Genomic DNA, 13,620 nt, shown 5'->3' on the forward strand with positions numbered 1-13,620 from the left:
TCAGCCTTCTTTGATTTCTTTCATCAGTGATTTGTGGTTTTTAGCCTACAAGTCCTGTGCATGTTTTAAAAATATATTTACAACTGAGTATTAATATTTCATTTTTGAGTAATTATATATTATGCTGCATTTTAAATTTTGGTGCCCATATGTTCATTGTTATAACAATCTTTTTTTTTTTTTAAGTTTATCCTATGTCCTGTGACCCTGCTACTGAGCACACTAATTAATTCTAAGAGGTTTTTTGGGTAGATTCCTTGGGATTTTTTCATACAAATTCATGTCATCTTTAAACAGGACAATTTTGTTTCTTTCTTTCCAATCTGTATGCTTTTTATATCCTTATCTTACTTTATAGCATGCATTAGTACTTCTAACACTACATTGAACAAGAGTTCTTGGAATGAACATCCTTGCCTTCTGGGATCTTATGGATAAAGGATTCAGTCTTTCCTCCTTAAATATAATGTTAATGGTAGATTTTTTGGTTCATGCTTTTCTTCAAGCTGAAGAAATCCAACTCTATTTCTATTTTCTCTGCTTTTTTTAATGAATGGGTGTTGAATTTTGTAAAATGCTTTTTCCACGTCAATTTAAAAGGCCATATGATTTTTCTTCTTTTGCTTTTCAGTTCATCCCTACAATGAACTCTACCTGGTGTAATTATTTTTTGATGTTTCTGAATTTTCTTGACTAATATCTTGCTAAGAATTTTTGAATCTATGTTCATAAGAAATGTTTCCTTTTTTGGTATTGTCTTTGTTGGGTTTTGTATAAAAGAAATACTAAATTCATAAAATATTTTGGGAAGTATTCTCTAGTCTTATGTTTTCTGGAAGAGATTGTGTAGAAGCTATGTTAATTCTTCTTTACAAGTTTGATAGAATTCTCCATTGAAACCATATGGCCTGAAGATTTATTTTAGTGGATTTTTAAATTATAAACTCAATTACCTTAACAGTTATAGGGCTTTTCAAATTATCTATTTCATATTTAGTGAATTGTGATAGTTTGTGTTTTTCAAGAAATTGGTCTATGTCATCTAAGTTTTCAAATTTTTTTGGAGAGTAGTTCATAGTGTTCTTTTATTTTCCTTTTGATGTCTGCAGGTTTTGTTGTGATATCTCTTTTTTAAAGTATACTTACATGAATGAATGATTTGAAATATTCATCGTAAGTTTTGAATATAGTAATTGTTATGTCAAGTATATGTCCAAATAAAGCTTTTTAATTTTCTTAATCCCCATAGACTGTTTTGTCATTTTCAACTCACCAGCTCATTAAACATATCTACTTAATTGTGCAAGTCCAAAACTAAGCTATTCTCTTTCTTATATCCCCTTATTCAGGTACCAAATCCTATTGATTTATTTCAAAATAGATCTAGAAACTAGTCACTTCTCAGTTTCAGTCCAGACCATGTCACCATAATTTCACATCTGGACCAATGTGATGCCTCCTAGCAGGTTCTTCTTTGACGCCTGCTCTTCTACAGTTCATCTTTTGCATGGCAGACAGATCACATAACTTTCCTATTCCCTGGAATTTCTTTCCAGCACACATAAATTAAAACCCAGATTCCTTACTGTCTTAGATTGCTGAAGGCTACCAGTGCAAAATATCAGAAATGGGTTGGCTTTTTAAATGGGAACTTATTAGATAAAAGCCATCAGTTCTGAGGCTGTGAAAGCATCCAAATCAATGCATCATGAGAAATGCTGTCTCACCAAAGTTTGGCTGCTGGCGATCCTGGACTCCTGCCATGTCGCAAGGCGCAATGGTGGCTGGTCTCTGCTGTGGTCTCTGACTTCCTCTCCAGGCTCACTTTCTCCCTGAGCACAGCTGTGGATGATAAGGCACATGGCTCATCTCTCCCTTCTCCTCTGGGCCTCATTGCTTCAGTTTTAGACTGCTCTGGTGATTCTAGCCTCTGGCCTCTCTCTCAGCCTCTTGGAGTTTCTCTTCCTTTCTGCAATTGCAGGCAATTCTGGAGTCCTCTCTCATGTGGCAGGGTAAAATGGCAGCTTTTCCTTCCTTCTCTCCTCCATATATATAGGACTCCAGTAAAGGATTAACACCCACCCTGGGTCCTGCAGTCTAATCAGAGGCCCTTAACTGAAGCAATCTAATCAAACGTGATAAAATCAAACATTCCCTTAACTGAATCTAATCAAAAGGTCCCATATAAATAGGTTTATATGCACAGGAATAGTTTAGCTTAGGAACATAATTTTTGGGGGTCCATAAAAGACTAAAACAGCATACTTACCTTGGCTGTAAGACTCTACAAGTTATAAGCCCTGTCTTCCTCCAGAAAATCCTCTTCTGTCCATCTCCTTTGGCTTAATATGCTTCAGCATGTGCATTCTTCTTTCCAATCCTTGAGTATGCCAAACTCTTTGCCACCTTGGGGTCTTTATGCTGGCTTTTTTATCTACCTAGAGCTGGAGGTTCTTTCTCCTAAATGTTGTGCTGGCCCTTGTAATTTATATCCCAGTTTAACTGTTTTTTATTTTTGTTTTTGTTTTTCTTAAAGACGTCTCCCTTGACCTGTCAACTTAATCACTTTCTCCCTAGCACTTATTTTTATGGAGTCCTTTCTTATCTATTTCTTTGTTTAATTTTTAATGTTCTATGCTGAGATGTAAGTTCCATGAGAACAGAGGCTGTGCCTCTCTTGGTCACTGCTGTATTCCTAGCACATTGAACCATGTCTGGAACTTAACAGGAACTCAGTGTATAATTGCTGGAAAAATGAAGGAAAGTTCCATGCTTCATGTTGTCCATACCTTAACTCATTTTCCTCTCTGATAATAAAACCAAATATATTTCCTGATCCCCATTTTACAGAAAAGGAAATGAAGCTTAAAAATAATTAGACCAATATGGAGAGCTACCTGGAAACTACAATAGTACATTTTTTGCCTACTTCGAACAGGTGGGAGCAAGAACTTCATAATGTCAAATTGCTAACCTTTGTGTATGAATCCATCTTTATTTCAAACACTGCCAATCAAATTTTTGAAATTTCCTGGAAAGCATGCTCCATTATCCCATTTAATGATTATACTACCAAGATTAAGGGAGTTATAGAAGAGAATGAGTTACAGCTCTATCTGCTTAAATCTGTGATACCAAGGAATGATCCTTCTTTCATCATTTCATACATATTATTGCTGAAAAAATGCATGTCAACTAGAATTGTTACAACTGTCAGAAAACAAAAAAGACTAGGTATTTTAAATCTGGAGAATGCACATCACATACATGAGTAGCAAAAAAAAAAAACCAACCAAACTCCTGGGAGTATAAATGAGAATGTAAACAAATCCTAGAAAATGCCCAAGGCTTTTAGTTCAGAAAATAAACCACAACTTCAGAGATGGTAAGTTGAAGCTAAGAGTTTTATAGCCACTGCCTCTCTAACATTGTCTTATTAGAAGAGTACTTTGTGAAAACCTCAAACCTTTACAATTGTTCTCACTCTTAATCCAAAATAAGTCAATTGGTAGGGAACAAGTAAGTTGCATTTTACCTTTTAGAAATATGAAGAAACTGAGCCAGCTCTTTCTCTCAGGATAATGCAGCAAATTAGTTTTGGAGCTCGGTTGCCTAGAGGCAAAGTATAGGGCTTAAGAGTTGTGGTTTCTAGGCTGCTGTATTTTAGAGAAAACAATGATTACTCCTAATTTCCAAATACCTGAGCCTGGACAGTGCAGAAAAACACAGCCAATTTTAGGTAACAGTCTATTTTCCACCTCTGAGCCTATGAAGTAGAATATATTTAACTGTGACAAAACAGCATTGCCTCCATTTGGTGGTAAATCTTCCACTCTGTTTATTTAGAATCAGGGTCAGCTTCTGGAACAAGCCTTTTCACCATTTAGGCTTTCGGAATCTGATTAACCCTGAGTCAGGGAATTGTCAGATGTCTGACCTTGAACGACAAGCTTTCCTAGTTCCCCTTTCTTGGGAATTATTTTGTACCGCTGTGGTCCCTGAGATTTCTCCCCAGCAGGCTTGCTTTCTGCATTACTTGGGTCATTTTTATTAATATCTAAAGGGTTTTAGACCCAGTGACCTGTCATCTGTCTCCTCACCTGCTAACATGCTGATTCATTGATGAGCTGGCATCGCAGGCCCCGCCTCCCTCTGAATGGTCTGCGAGGTTGCATCTGCTCCTGGAGTGGGAATGCTGAGCTGAACCAAAGCTGGGTTACTACAAGTGTGAACCAACAGCCTGTCTGTTGCCACAGAAGAACTTGGTGACCATACTAAGAAGCTATCTTTTCTCACTACCCTGTTATTGTTCTATCTGTATTCGGCTCCTCTAGCTTTTTAAAAGAATTTCCGATTCAGGCACTAACAGCTAATTCTACAGGAGTTGTAAGGCAGCCTGTAACATAAACTGAGACAGAAGTTTCCCCTCAGAGGCTGTCGTTTTTTTATTGGCAAAGACTTCTGGCTCTCCTCAGAGGAATACCTTTTGCTTAAGATGAGTGGCTGTAGAAAACGATGTAAACGTGAAATATTGAAATTTGCCCAGTACCTTCTCAGACTATTAACAGGTTCTCTTCATACAGGTAATGACTTTTTTTTTTTTTTTAAATAGAGGCTGGTAGGGTATGGTAACGAAGTAGAAATGGAAATAGGAAAGGGTCACTATTTCTGTGTTGTGATTATTTTTAATGTCAATAAAATGTAATTGTGTTTGCTGAGATTCCTGTTTCTATAGACTGTGTGCAGTTAAGCTCTAATTTGGGGTAGAACTTGATTCTGTGGATGCATCTTTTATGTCTTCATGACAATGTTCCTGTTAAATGTGCCTCAGTCTACAGAGGGAGTGTCGATAGAGTAGAAAGATTTAAAAAATGCACGACTTGTGTGAGAGATTTTACTCGCCCCCCTGTTTACTGCAGTTTGTGGGAAAAACATATAAGTGCCCTTTCTGCAGTCATTTGGAAATTCTTTAGCACTCTTTGATTATTATAATCCTTAGATTATTTCCATTATTATTTGATCGTAGAGCTCGGTAGTGAAAGAGTTAAGACATTTTTTTTTGGATTTCTGAATTCCTTGCAAAATGTGAGCAAAATGTGAAAACAGCTCAACAGTAAAATGTCCATAAGAGGTTTGATATTTGTTTCATTGCAGTGGATTTCAGTGTTTAAAATTTTGCGAGATTGAAATAGAAACTCTATTTAAATCTAAGTGTTGGTAGCAAGAAAATATTTTTAAAATGTTCCAAAATTATTAGGCTAAACAAGCAGTTTTGTTGCCCAGGAAGTTCCTAGGCTATGCAGTCATTAAGTTAGGTGACAGATGGGAGCACAATTACTTGACTCTGATAATAAATATTTTTAATGAACTGTCAAACTTCTGAGATACAATGCTTGGTTGACTGTAATATTACACTTCAATTATGGCCGTGAAGAACTATGGTTAGGTTTAGTTTTTCATATACTAATTTTTATTTGACATCTTTAAGCTAAATAATAAGAAAGACCAGTTAGTAAAGAAATCTACACATTATAATGCAAGATTGAGAAATGAATTGGAACAACATTTTCTTCAGGAGAAGTAAACTCTGTGGTTATTAACAGAACTACATATACAATCTTGTTGATAATCTGATGAGAGAAAATAATCATGAAAGAATTACTGTAACAATTAAATGATGTCTAAGAACAGAACATTATTAAATGTTAATAGATATCAATAGGATTGTTACCAGATGCTAATCTATAATCTGTAAACAGTGCAAGTTATGGTGGTGACTTGATGTTTTAAGGATAATCTTTGAGAGTCTTATCTGACTTTTGCCAACTTGAGCACTGTTGTGTTTTCCACTCAGTCTTCACAATTCTGTTAGAAGTATCTACTAAGTCCCATCAACAATACTCTGGTAGCATTGCTTATATATTTACTGTAAACTTTGAATTAAGGATAGCACGCTGTTTGTGATACCATATTTCATTTAACAATTCTTGATAATATGATTTTTTATCTTGAATTTAGAGAAATATTTATGAAAGGAAGCTTTCCATGTGATCTGTGTTTTCCTCTTTGATAAAGCAATTTTAAGATCCTAACTGTTTCTTGGTGAAATTAGGTGCAGTGCTCTCTTTTGCTCATTCTGTTTGTATAGAGTTGTCTTAAACTTCTGATTTCAAAGAAATTTTATGAAAATGGTAAATGGGTGTTAAATCCTAAACTTTAAGTAAATCCAAAAAAGTGCAGCAGTTGTCTGAAGACTGGATGGTAATTTATAATATGAAATTTATGGTAAGCAAGCATAGCAGTGATATTTTAAACATTACTCAATACATCATTAGAAATCAATGTAGACAGGATCATAGGAGAAAGGGAAATCAGCATCATGTCTTTGGACTCTGAGAACTAGGATTGACAGATTATCGTAAAGTAGTAAAATAGATTGCCTGGGAAATGTGATTATGACAACTTTTTCTTGTAAAAATTCCTTTCAGCTCATTCTCTAATTCTAAAGGTTGTGAAATCCAATGGGAATCTTTACAATTGCTCAAAATGCTACTTGGAATAGTGAATTTGTGCATTTATTAGATGCTGTGATATTATACACTGTAGATATTGCAGAATCTAATGTAAAATTCATTAGGGCACTTTCAAGTCCCTTTACTACTAATTAATGAAGAAGTTAGAAGCAGAGTGCAATTAGCTTTAAAAATTTGCTCTAAGGTTGGATGTGCAAGCAGTTGCTATTTGTGTCATGAACAAATTTTTGATATGTCCATGTAGTTATCAAAAATTCAAATCAATAAGAATCTATCTTAGATGATTTTGAATTTTTTTTAGTTTTACTGACAAGCCATTTATACCCAGTTTTTCAATTAATGATATCATATTCAGAAATAATTATTTTGTTTTCCATTTGAAAACAGACTAATTCTATAATAAGTAGTTTGTACAATTGACAATTGACTCACATTTGATGCCCAAATGGCCCATGCTTTTAGGCAAACATAGAAAATATGAAGTGCAAAGAATTTTCCACCAACATAAATTCTCCTTTGATGTATTTTATTAGTGTTATCACAAGTCAAAGAAAATCTCCTTTTCTGAGAGTTCATCATGTAAGTATGGCAATGCCTAGCATGGCTTATAAATAGTGATAGTTCAAAAATCCACCTCTTTGTGCAAATTCAACAAAGCTTTGTACAGAGACATTTATTTTCCAAAAACCTTTTTAGAGATATTTTTTGTCATAGCAAATCGCTTTTCAAGGAGTGGATTTTACAAACATATGTTGGCCGTACTTGTCATCGAAGGGTAAGCATTTTGAAAGATGCTTTGTTTCATATAATAAATCTCAGAAATCCATACTGCCACTATTACCTGTCAATGGCTACTGTATTCAGGGTATGAAGCTCAGTAGAAATTCAATTATCCTAACTCATTTTCAGTTTGGCTCCCTTCTTTGGATATATGATATATTCAATTTTCAATGGGGCTCAAACTATCCAATTTATTTTTGTATATCTAAGTAGAGGTAGATTAGTTATGAGAATTGTTCTAAGAATAAGACACTTATTCTATTGGTGGACAATTTGGGTACCTTAGGAATGTGTGAAACACCCTATATTATAAATACTGGGCCATGAGAAAGAATGAATGAAATAATAGAAATTTTGGACTGTTTCTTCCTTATGTGTTTAGTATTGGAATGTTTTGTGGTACTTTTTGAAGATTGTTTTGACATTTATCAATTTTTGAAAATTATAATGCTCAGTATATAGTGTTACAGAAAAAGAAAAACCTGACAGATTTTCCTATTAGCATGTACTCCCTAAACATTTGTCTGAGCTAGATATTACCTTGAGCTCTGTTTCAGGCTTTAAGACTGTAAGTTATAGGTGGGTGAAGTTCATCTCTCTATCTAAGGGAAGCAAAAGCAATTATATGAACATACCCTGTCTAGCATTCAATTGTTGTTTAACTAATGGGTTAGAATATTTCAAGTTTAGTGACATTATATTATATAAAACATGAGATAAGCATTCATCATGCCATCAAGTAGAGAACCTTAGATTCAAAAACAAACAAAAGTAAGAGCATTTGTTACACAAGTTTGAGTTGTTTTTCTTCCAACCTTAAATTGAATTATTTTGTCCTTTATTGAGTTTATATTTTCATTCAGGAGTTAAAGGAAATTTTGTGGGATTCAAAGCCTGCTTAATTCCCCAAATTCTTCCATTGCTAGCAAATATGTCTTAAGATGTCTGAGTTCAATGGACAAAATTCCTATATACGCACACAGTTGTCCCTTTATTATTTCAAAAATAAATCTGCATAGTGATGTTTATTGCATTGTATTTTATGTCATTTATCATGCTATCAGTGTATTAGGTAAGCTTGTAAGACTTGTAGGGTTTTTTTCCCCAAAGAAAAAGACTTTGTGGGAGTTTGAGTCTTTTGTGGGCCTCAGAAAATTTTATCTGTAAATGGGTCTCTTCCTGTGGATGTGAACCTATTGTGAACATTTGATTAGATTTAGTTGAGATTTAAATAGATTTAAATAGATTTACATTTAAATAGATTACTCTAGTGAAGTTTAGCCCAGGATGGGTTTTAATCCTTTTTACTGGAATCCCTTATATGGAATAAATATACAGAAAAATGCTGCAAACATAGAAAAACTCTTGAAGCTGTGAGAGAAAGTCACCAATGGAGCAACAAGAAGGTGAAAGCAACAGAGCCTGGAGGAGAAGGAAGAGACCAGCAGATGTAGCCATTGTTCCTTACCATGTGCCTGATTTCCTATAGGTGTTGACTGAAGGGAAAACATCACCTAATGATGCCTTGATTTGGACATTTTTCTTTGTCTCAGAACATAAGCTTGTAAGTTAGTAAATAATCATTATAAATGTCAACCCATTTCTGGTATATTGCCTTGGAAGTCTTTAGCAAACTAAGAGAAATTGATACTGGGAGAGAGGTACTGTTCTTGCAAATACCAAAAATGTTGATGTTAAAAGGGCTTTGAAAATGGGCAAGGGGAACAATTGTGTGATGCTTGATAGAAAAGGCATAGTTTGGTAAAAATATGGACACTAGAGATACTTCTGATGAAGCCTTGGGTAGAAATGATTGTCATTGCAAACTGAATGAAAGGCAACACTTGTTTTAACGTAGCAGAGAAATTGGCAAAATTATCCCTGATATTAGATTGAAGGAAGAATATGAAAGCGATGAACTTTGATATTTAGCTGAGGAGATTTCCAAATTAAATATGGAAATTGCAGCCTGGCTTCTCCTTGCAATATAAGAAAAGGGATAAGCTGAGTACTGAATTTACAAAGAAACTAGAAATTGATGGTTTGGGAAATTCTGAGCATCCAGAAAGCAAATCCCCAGAGAATAATGCCCCATGTGAGTACTTAACTGAACATGGAACCAGTCAGTCATTTCAATGTAAATCAGGATGGGAAATGTAGTTATCCAAGAAGGATCTATGCAAAGTCTTACTGTCTGATGGCTTGGTCCCCTGTTTCCTGCATGCAGAACCAACAAGTTTTTTTGTGAGACCTATATGAAAAGAACTGCTGCCAGCCTGAACTAATAGGGACAGTAAATGTGAGATTGAAGGAAGAAATTACTTCAAAGGCAGGATCATAGAAGATGAGGTCTGAGCTAAAGACATCTTCTTGGGCCAAAAGAGGGCCCTACTTATGTGTCCAGAAAGGGTGCACATCTCCCAGCCCTTGAAGAGTGTGCGCTTTCTGCCCTCTTGTCCCAGGAGAGTGTTACAACCCCAGGCATCAGAAAGGGTGGAGCACAATCCCTGGGGATTGTAGAGTTTGGCGGCCACCCCACTGTTCTAAGGGAAGTGAACCTATGTCCTGGATATTGGGGAGAGGCAGACCATCACCCCAGCATTCTGCAAGCTTGGGGCCTAGAGTTCGGCCTCCTCTCAGATGTTTAATGAGGGTAGAGCTGAGAACTAGGCAAGCCCATAGAAAGGGTGATGCTGCTGCTCTCTCAGACCCTGAGACAAGACATCATTCAACAGATGACTCTCAGACTTTGAAATTTAATGGAATATGCCCTGCAAGTTTCCAGAACTGTTTGGAACCTGTGACCTATATATTCCTTCCAATTTCTCCCTTTGCCAATGGAAACATTTATTCTATGATTGTCCCTCCTTTTATATTGGAAGCAGCTAACTTGTTTTCTAAGTTTCACAGGTCCACGGCCTGTGGGAAATTGTGCCCCAAGACTCCCTGTCTATAACTGGTTTTGTTAAGACATGTACTTAATACTGTTACTAAAATGACTTAAGGCTTTTTTGAAATACTGTGATGGAATGAATATATTTTGTATATGGAAAGAAGATGCATTTCAGATTGTTTTCCAATGTTTTCCATTGGCTGGCCCCTTTCTAGAATCCAGCTCCTCTAAGAAGAAGAAAAATGTTTAGGGCCATTATGGTTATTTCATACTTAACGACCATTAACCCATCACCGACCAGGCTTTCTTTATTTAAAATTATAAGCAGTGGTCATGTTGCTTCTCCTCAAAAGATATTGAAAGTGGCATGTGCCTTTATGCCTACTAAGGGTCTGTTATTCTGCTATATGTGTTACTTTCATTGTTTACCTTTTGCTTTGAACACATAGTTGTTTTCAAATTTTCTCTATTTCTTAAACATCAGATGTAAAATGAACCTATACCATCAAACAAGAAGACTGTTTTTCCAAGATGTCACTGTAATCTACCAGGTTAAGCATTACCTGAAAAAATGCACTTTCCCTTATATAAGAAGATGGTATTACAACCCAGTAAGATATCGTTATGGTTTGTATTTGCTAGGTATGATGATGGATTTTCTTTGGCAAAGTATATTTTCTCTACAATTTGGGGTACATTTGTGAGTTGGAGGTCTAGGAACCAGGTAGCCACCCTTAAAGTATTAGAAAGCAAAGGCCACCAGCTGTGATAGAAATCAACCTTGATATACTTTTTGCAGTGTAGAACAACCAATTTGACAACCCCAAACCAGTTTTCATCAAGCCTCTGCAGGGTAAGACCCTATAGCTTACTTTATCCATTTCCCTTGCCTGAAACACTGCAGTACCACTGGAATCTCTTAATGTACTCTTTATTAGGGACCAGTATTCACTTTCCTGTTTTGGAGGTGGATGCATAAGAGTCTGCAGGATATCAATATAGAATAATGGCTGAGAGTGGACAATTAATCATAATTTTCCAGCTTCAGAGAGACTGAATGAGAGAGAAGAGCTGAATTGAGAGAGCAAGGGCTGTGACAAGTTTGGGTTAGGGAAGTAAGCTCATAAAAAGCATTCTGTAGTTTGACACCCTTCTTTGTGTGTCCCATATCTATTTCACACCTGGGTCTTTTTTGCTTCCTTTCATGTCTTTAAATCAGCCATGAGTCTCTTTGATCATAATATAAATTATTGTTAAAATAGAAATAGAAAAAATATATATTTAAAAATTCATCTTTTGAGAATGTGTTCCAGCCGAGCTGCTTCCTCTGCTTACCTCCAGCTCTTCTTCTGGAAGTGAACATCATGCATAGAGGAAGGGTCAGCAGCCTTGTATTGGAATTCCAGCTCCATCCCTAATTGTATGACGTGCCACAGTCACTCACCTGTTCTGAGGTGGGTTATCGCATGTGTAAATAGAGATATAGCTACCTATATACGTGTTATTGGTGATCATTCAACAAATGATTAACTCTTTTCACGATTTATTATGAATAGAACCATGTCCCTCACAAACACACGTTCAAGCCCTAACCCCAGTCCTGCAGTGTGAACACATTTTAAATAGCATTGCGGAGATCTGCGTCAGGCAGAACTTATTCCAGTAGGCCAGGAGTCCTTAAAAGCCAGGGACATTTGGGCACAGTTGAAGGGGTGAGAATAAGAAAGAAGGAGACAGATCGCCATGTGATGGGGTAAAGATTGAGTTATGGATGGCCAGCAAGCTACTACCTGAACAATAGAGACTTTTGAGAAAGCATGGCCTGCCAATACCTTGGACTTCTAACTTCCAAAACTGTGAGACAATAAATTCCTGTGTTTTAAGCAAACCAGCCTGTGATATTTGTTATATCAGCCCTGGCAAACTAAGACAATATTACTAACTGGGTATCTATGAGTCTATAAGATGTCCTCTTCTTTTTTTTTCAAATTAAATTTACAGTGTAAAGTAATTAGATATAGCTAATCATTATTTGCTGCCTGGTAATTTGGAATAAACAGAAAGCCTATATAAATGTCTGCAATTTTTAAACTCTTTTGCCTTTCTTATCCATTAGTTTTTCATGAACTTTAAAGGCCTTTTATTCATTCAACCAACATTTATTATGTGCCTGCTAAGAGCTCAGTCTTGTAGTTTTAAGTTATTTCTTCATCTTTCCCACCTGCCTCATATTACTCCATAGCAAATAAATACAGGGACAGTTAACTAAGAAGGAAAAGTGTGCTAGGATTTCAAGAAACAGACAGGAGCAGTTTCTTGTAGTTTTATCCAAGGGAAGGTGAAGGCAATTGGGGACCCCGATGAGGCAATCAGCTTTTAAAATGCATGCTTTAGAAAAAAAGTAGAGGAAAGTGACTGATAGTAGGGGAGCTAAAGAAGTAAGGTAAGAGAACAGCTGGGCAGTGAAAGGATCATTGGGATTATCTGTAGTCAGAGGAAGTTTTCCTACAAAGCTAAATTGCTCACACTACCAGATTGCTGCAGAAACTACCAGAAAAGCTAACAGAGTCCAGTTCCCTGTCCAGAGAAATACTTTTGTGGCTCCCTAGGCAGTCAGACAGTGAATGTACATTTCATCAATTAAGTCCCTGATCCGATCCCATTTCTTTCCCCTTTGGAGCCATGCCTCACTCTCTAATGTGCATCAATTTCATTCTTTTTTTTGAGCTTTCATAGTACATGTTGTGTATTCCATATTGTTCAGCATTTATTACTCATCAACCCTGTATTAGTTTACATATTCAGGTGTTTGAGTCATACTTCAAATAGACCAGAATTTTCTAAAATTTAGAGACAAGATTTAATAATTCAGCTCTACCCTAATGCTGTGCTTAGTACAGAGTTGGTGCTCAAAAATCTAGATCAACTTCTCGTGGTGTTGTGGGAAGTTGTCAGTTTCCTTCTCAATACAATTTAATGTGTTCCTTTCTGAATCACATTATTGCACTTAAGCTGTACTACTAGAGCATTCCCCAGGACACCCAGCCCAAAGTGCCAAATCTAGCATGTGCTCAGGCTGAAATAGGAAACTAGATTTGTGGGAATTCAAACTGCATCTTTGTTTTACTTCATGGTTCTCCCTCCTCAAACTCAAACCTATCCTGCAGAGCTCTGTAAATACTTAAGTTCTTTGCTCAAATAACATCTCCTAATGAACCATTTCTTGACCACCTAATCCAAAATAGCCCCTCCCACAATCATGAATCATGTTCTTTCATAGCAGGCTTTCAAATTTCTTTTACAGATAGAGTGACCAAACCATTGAGAGAAAAAAGGAGGTAAGCACAGTAATTTCAGGCGGGATATAGGCTTAATTCAGGAGCATCCCAGAAAAATAGAGATATATCTTCTCCA

At 36.1% G+C, this 13,620-nt stretch overlaps 1 protein-coding gene across 3 annotated transcripts in view; it reads left to right on the forward strand.

Moving 5' to 3' along the window:
* Positions 1-13,620, forward strand: part of KCNIP4 (potassium voltage-gated channel interacting protein 4) — a 1,217,739-nt gene that overhangs the window by 240,144 nt on the left and 963,975 nt on the right. The window contains exon 1 of one of the 3 annotated variants that reach the window (XM_004482473.3): positions 3,838-4,583. The exons of the other annotated variants lie outside the window; for them this stretch is intronic. Within the exon in view, the coding sequence (XP_004482530.1) occupies positions 4,496-4,583 (88 nt within the window). The 5' untranslated portion in view covers positions 3,838-4,495. Of the gene's footprint in view, positions 1-3,837; positions 4,584-13,620 lie in introns of those variants that run through there. 3 annotated transcript variants of the gene reach the window in all.

This window comes from Dasypus novemcinctus, chromosome 1 (assembly GCF_030445035.2).
Source record: "Dasypus novemcinctus isolate mDasNov1 chromosome 1, mDasNov1.1.hap2, whole genome shotgun sequence".
NCBI lineage: Eukaryota > Metazoa > Chordata > Mammalia > Cingulata > Dasypodidae > Dasypus > Dasypus novemcinctus.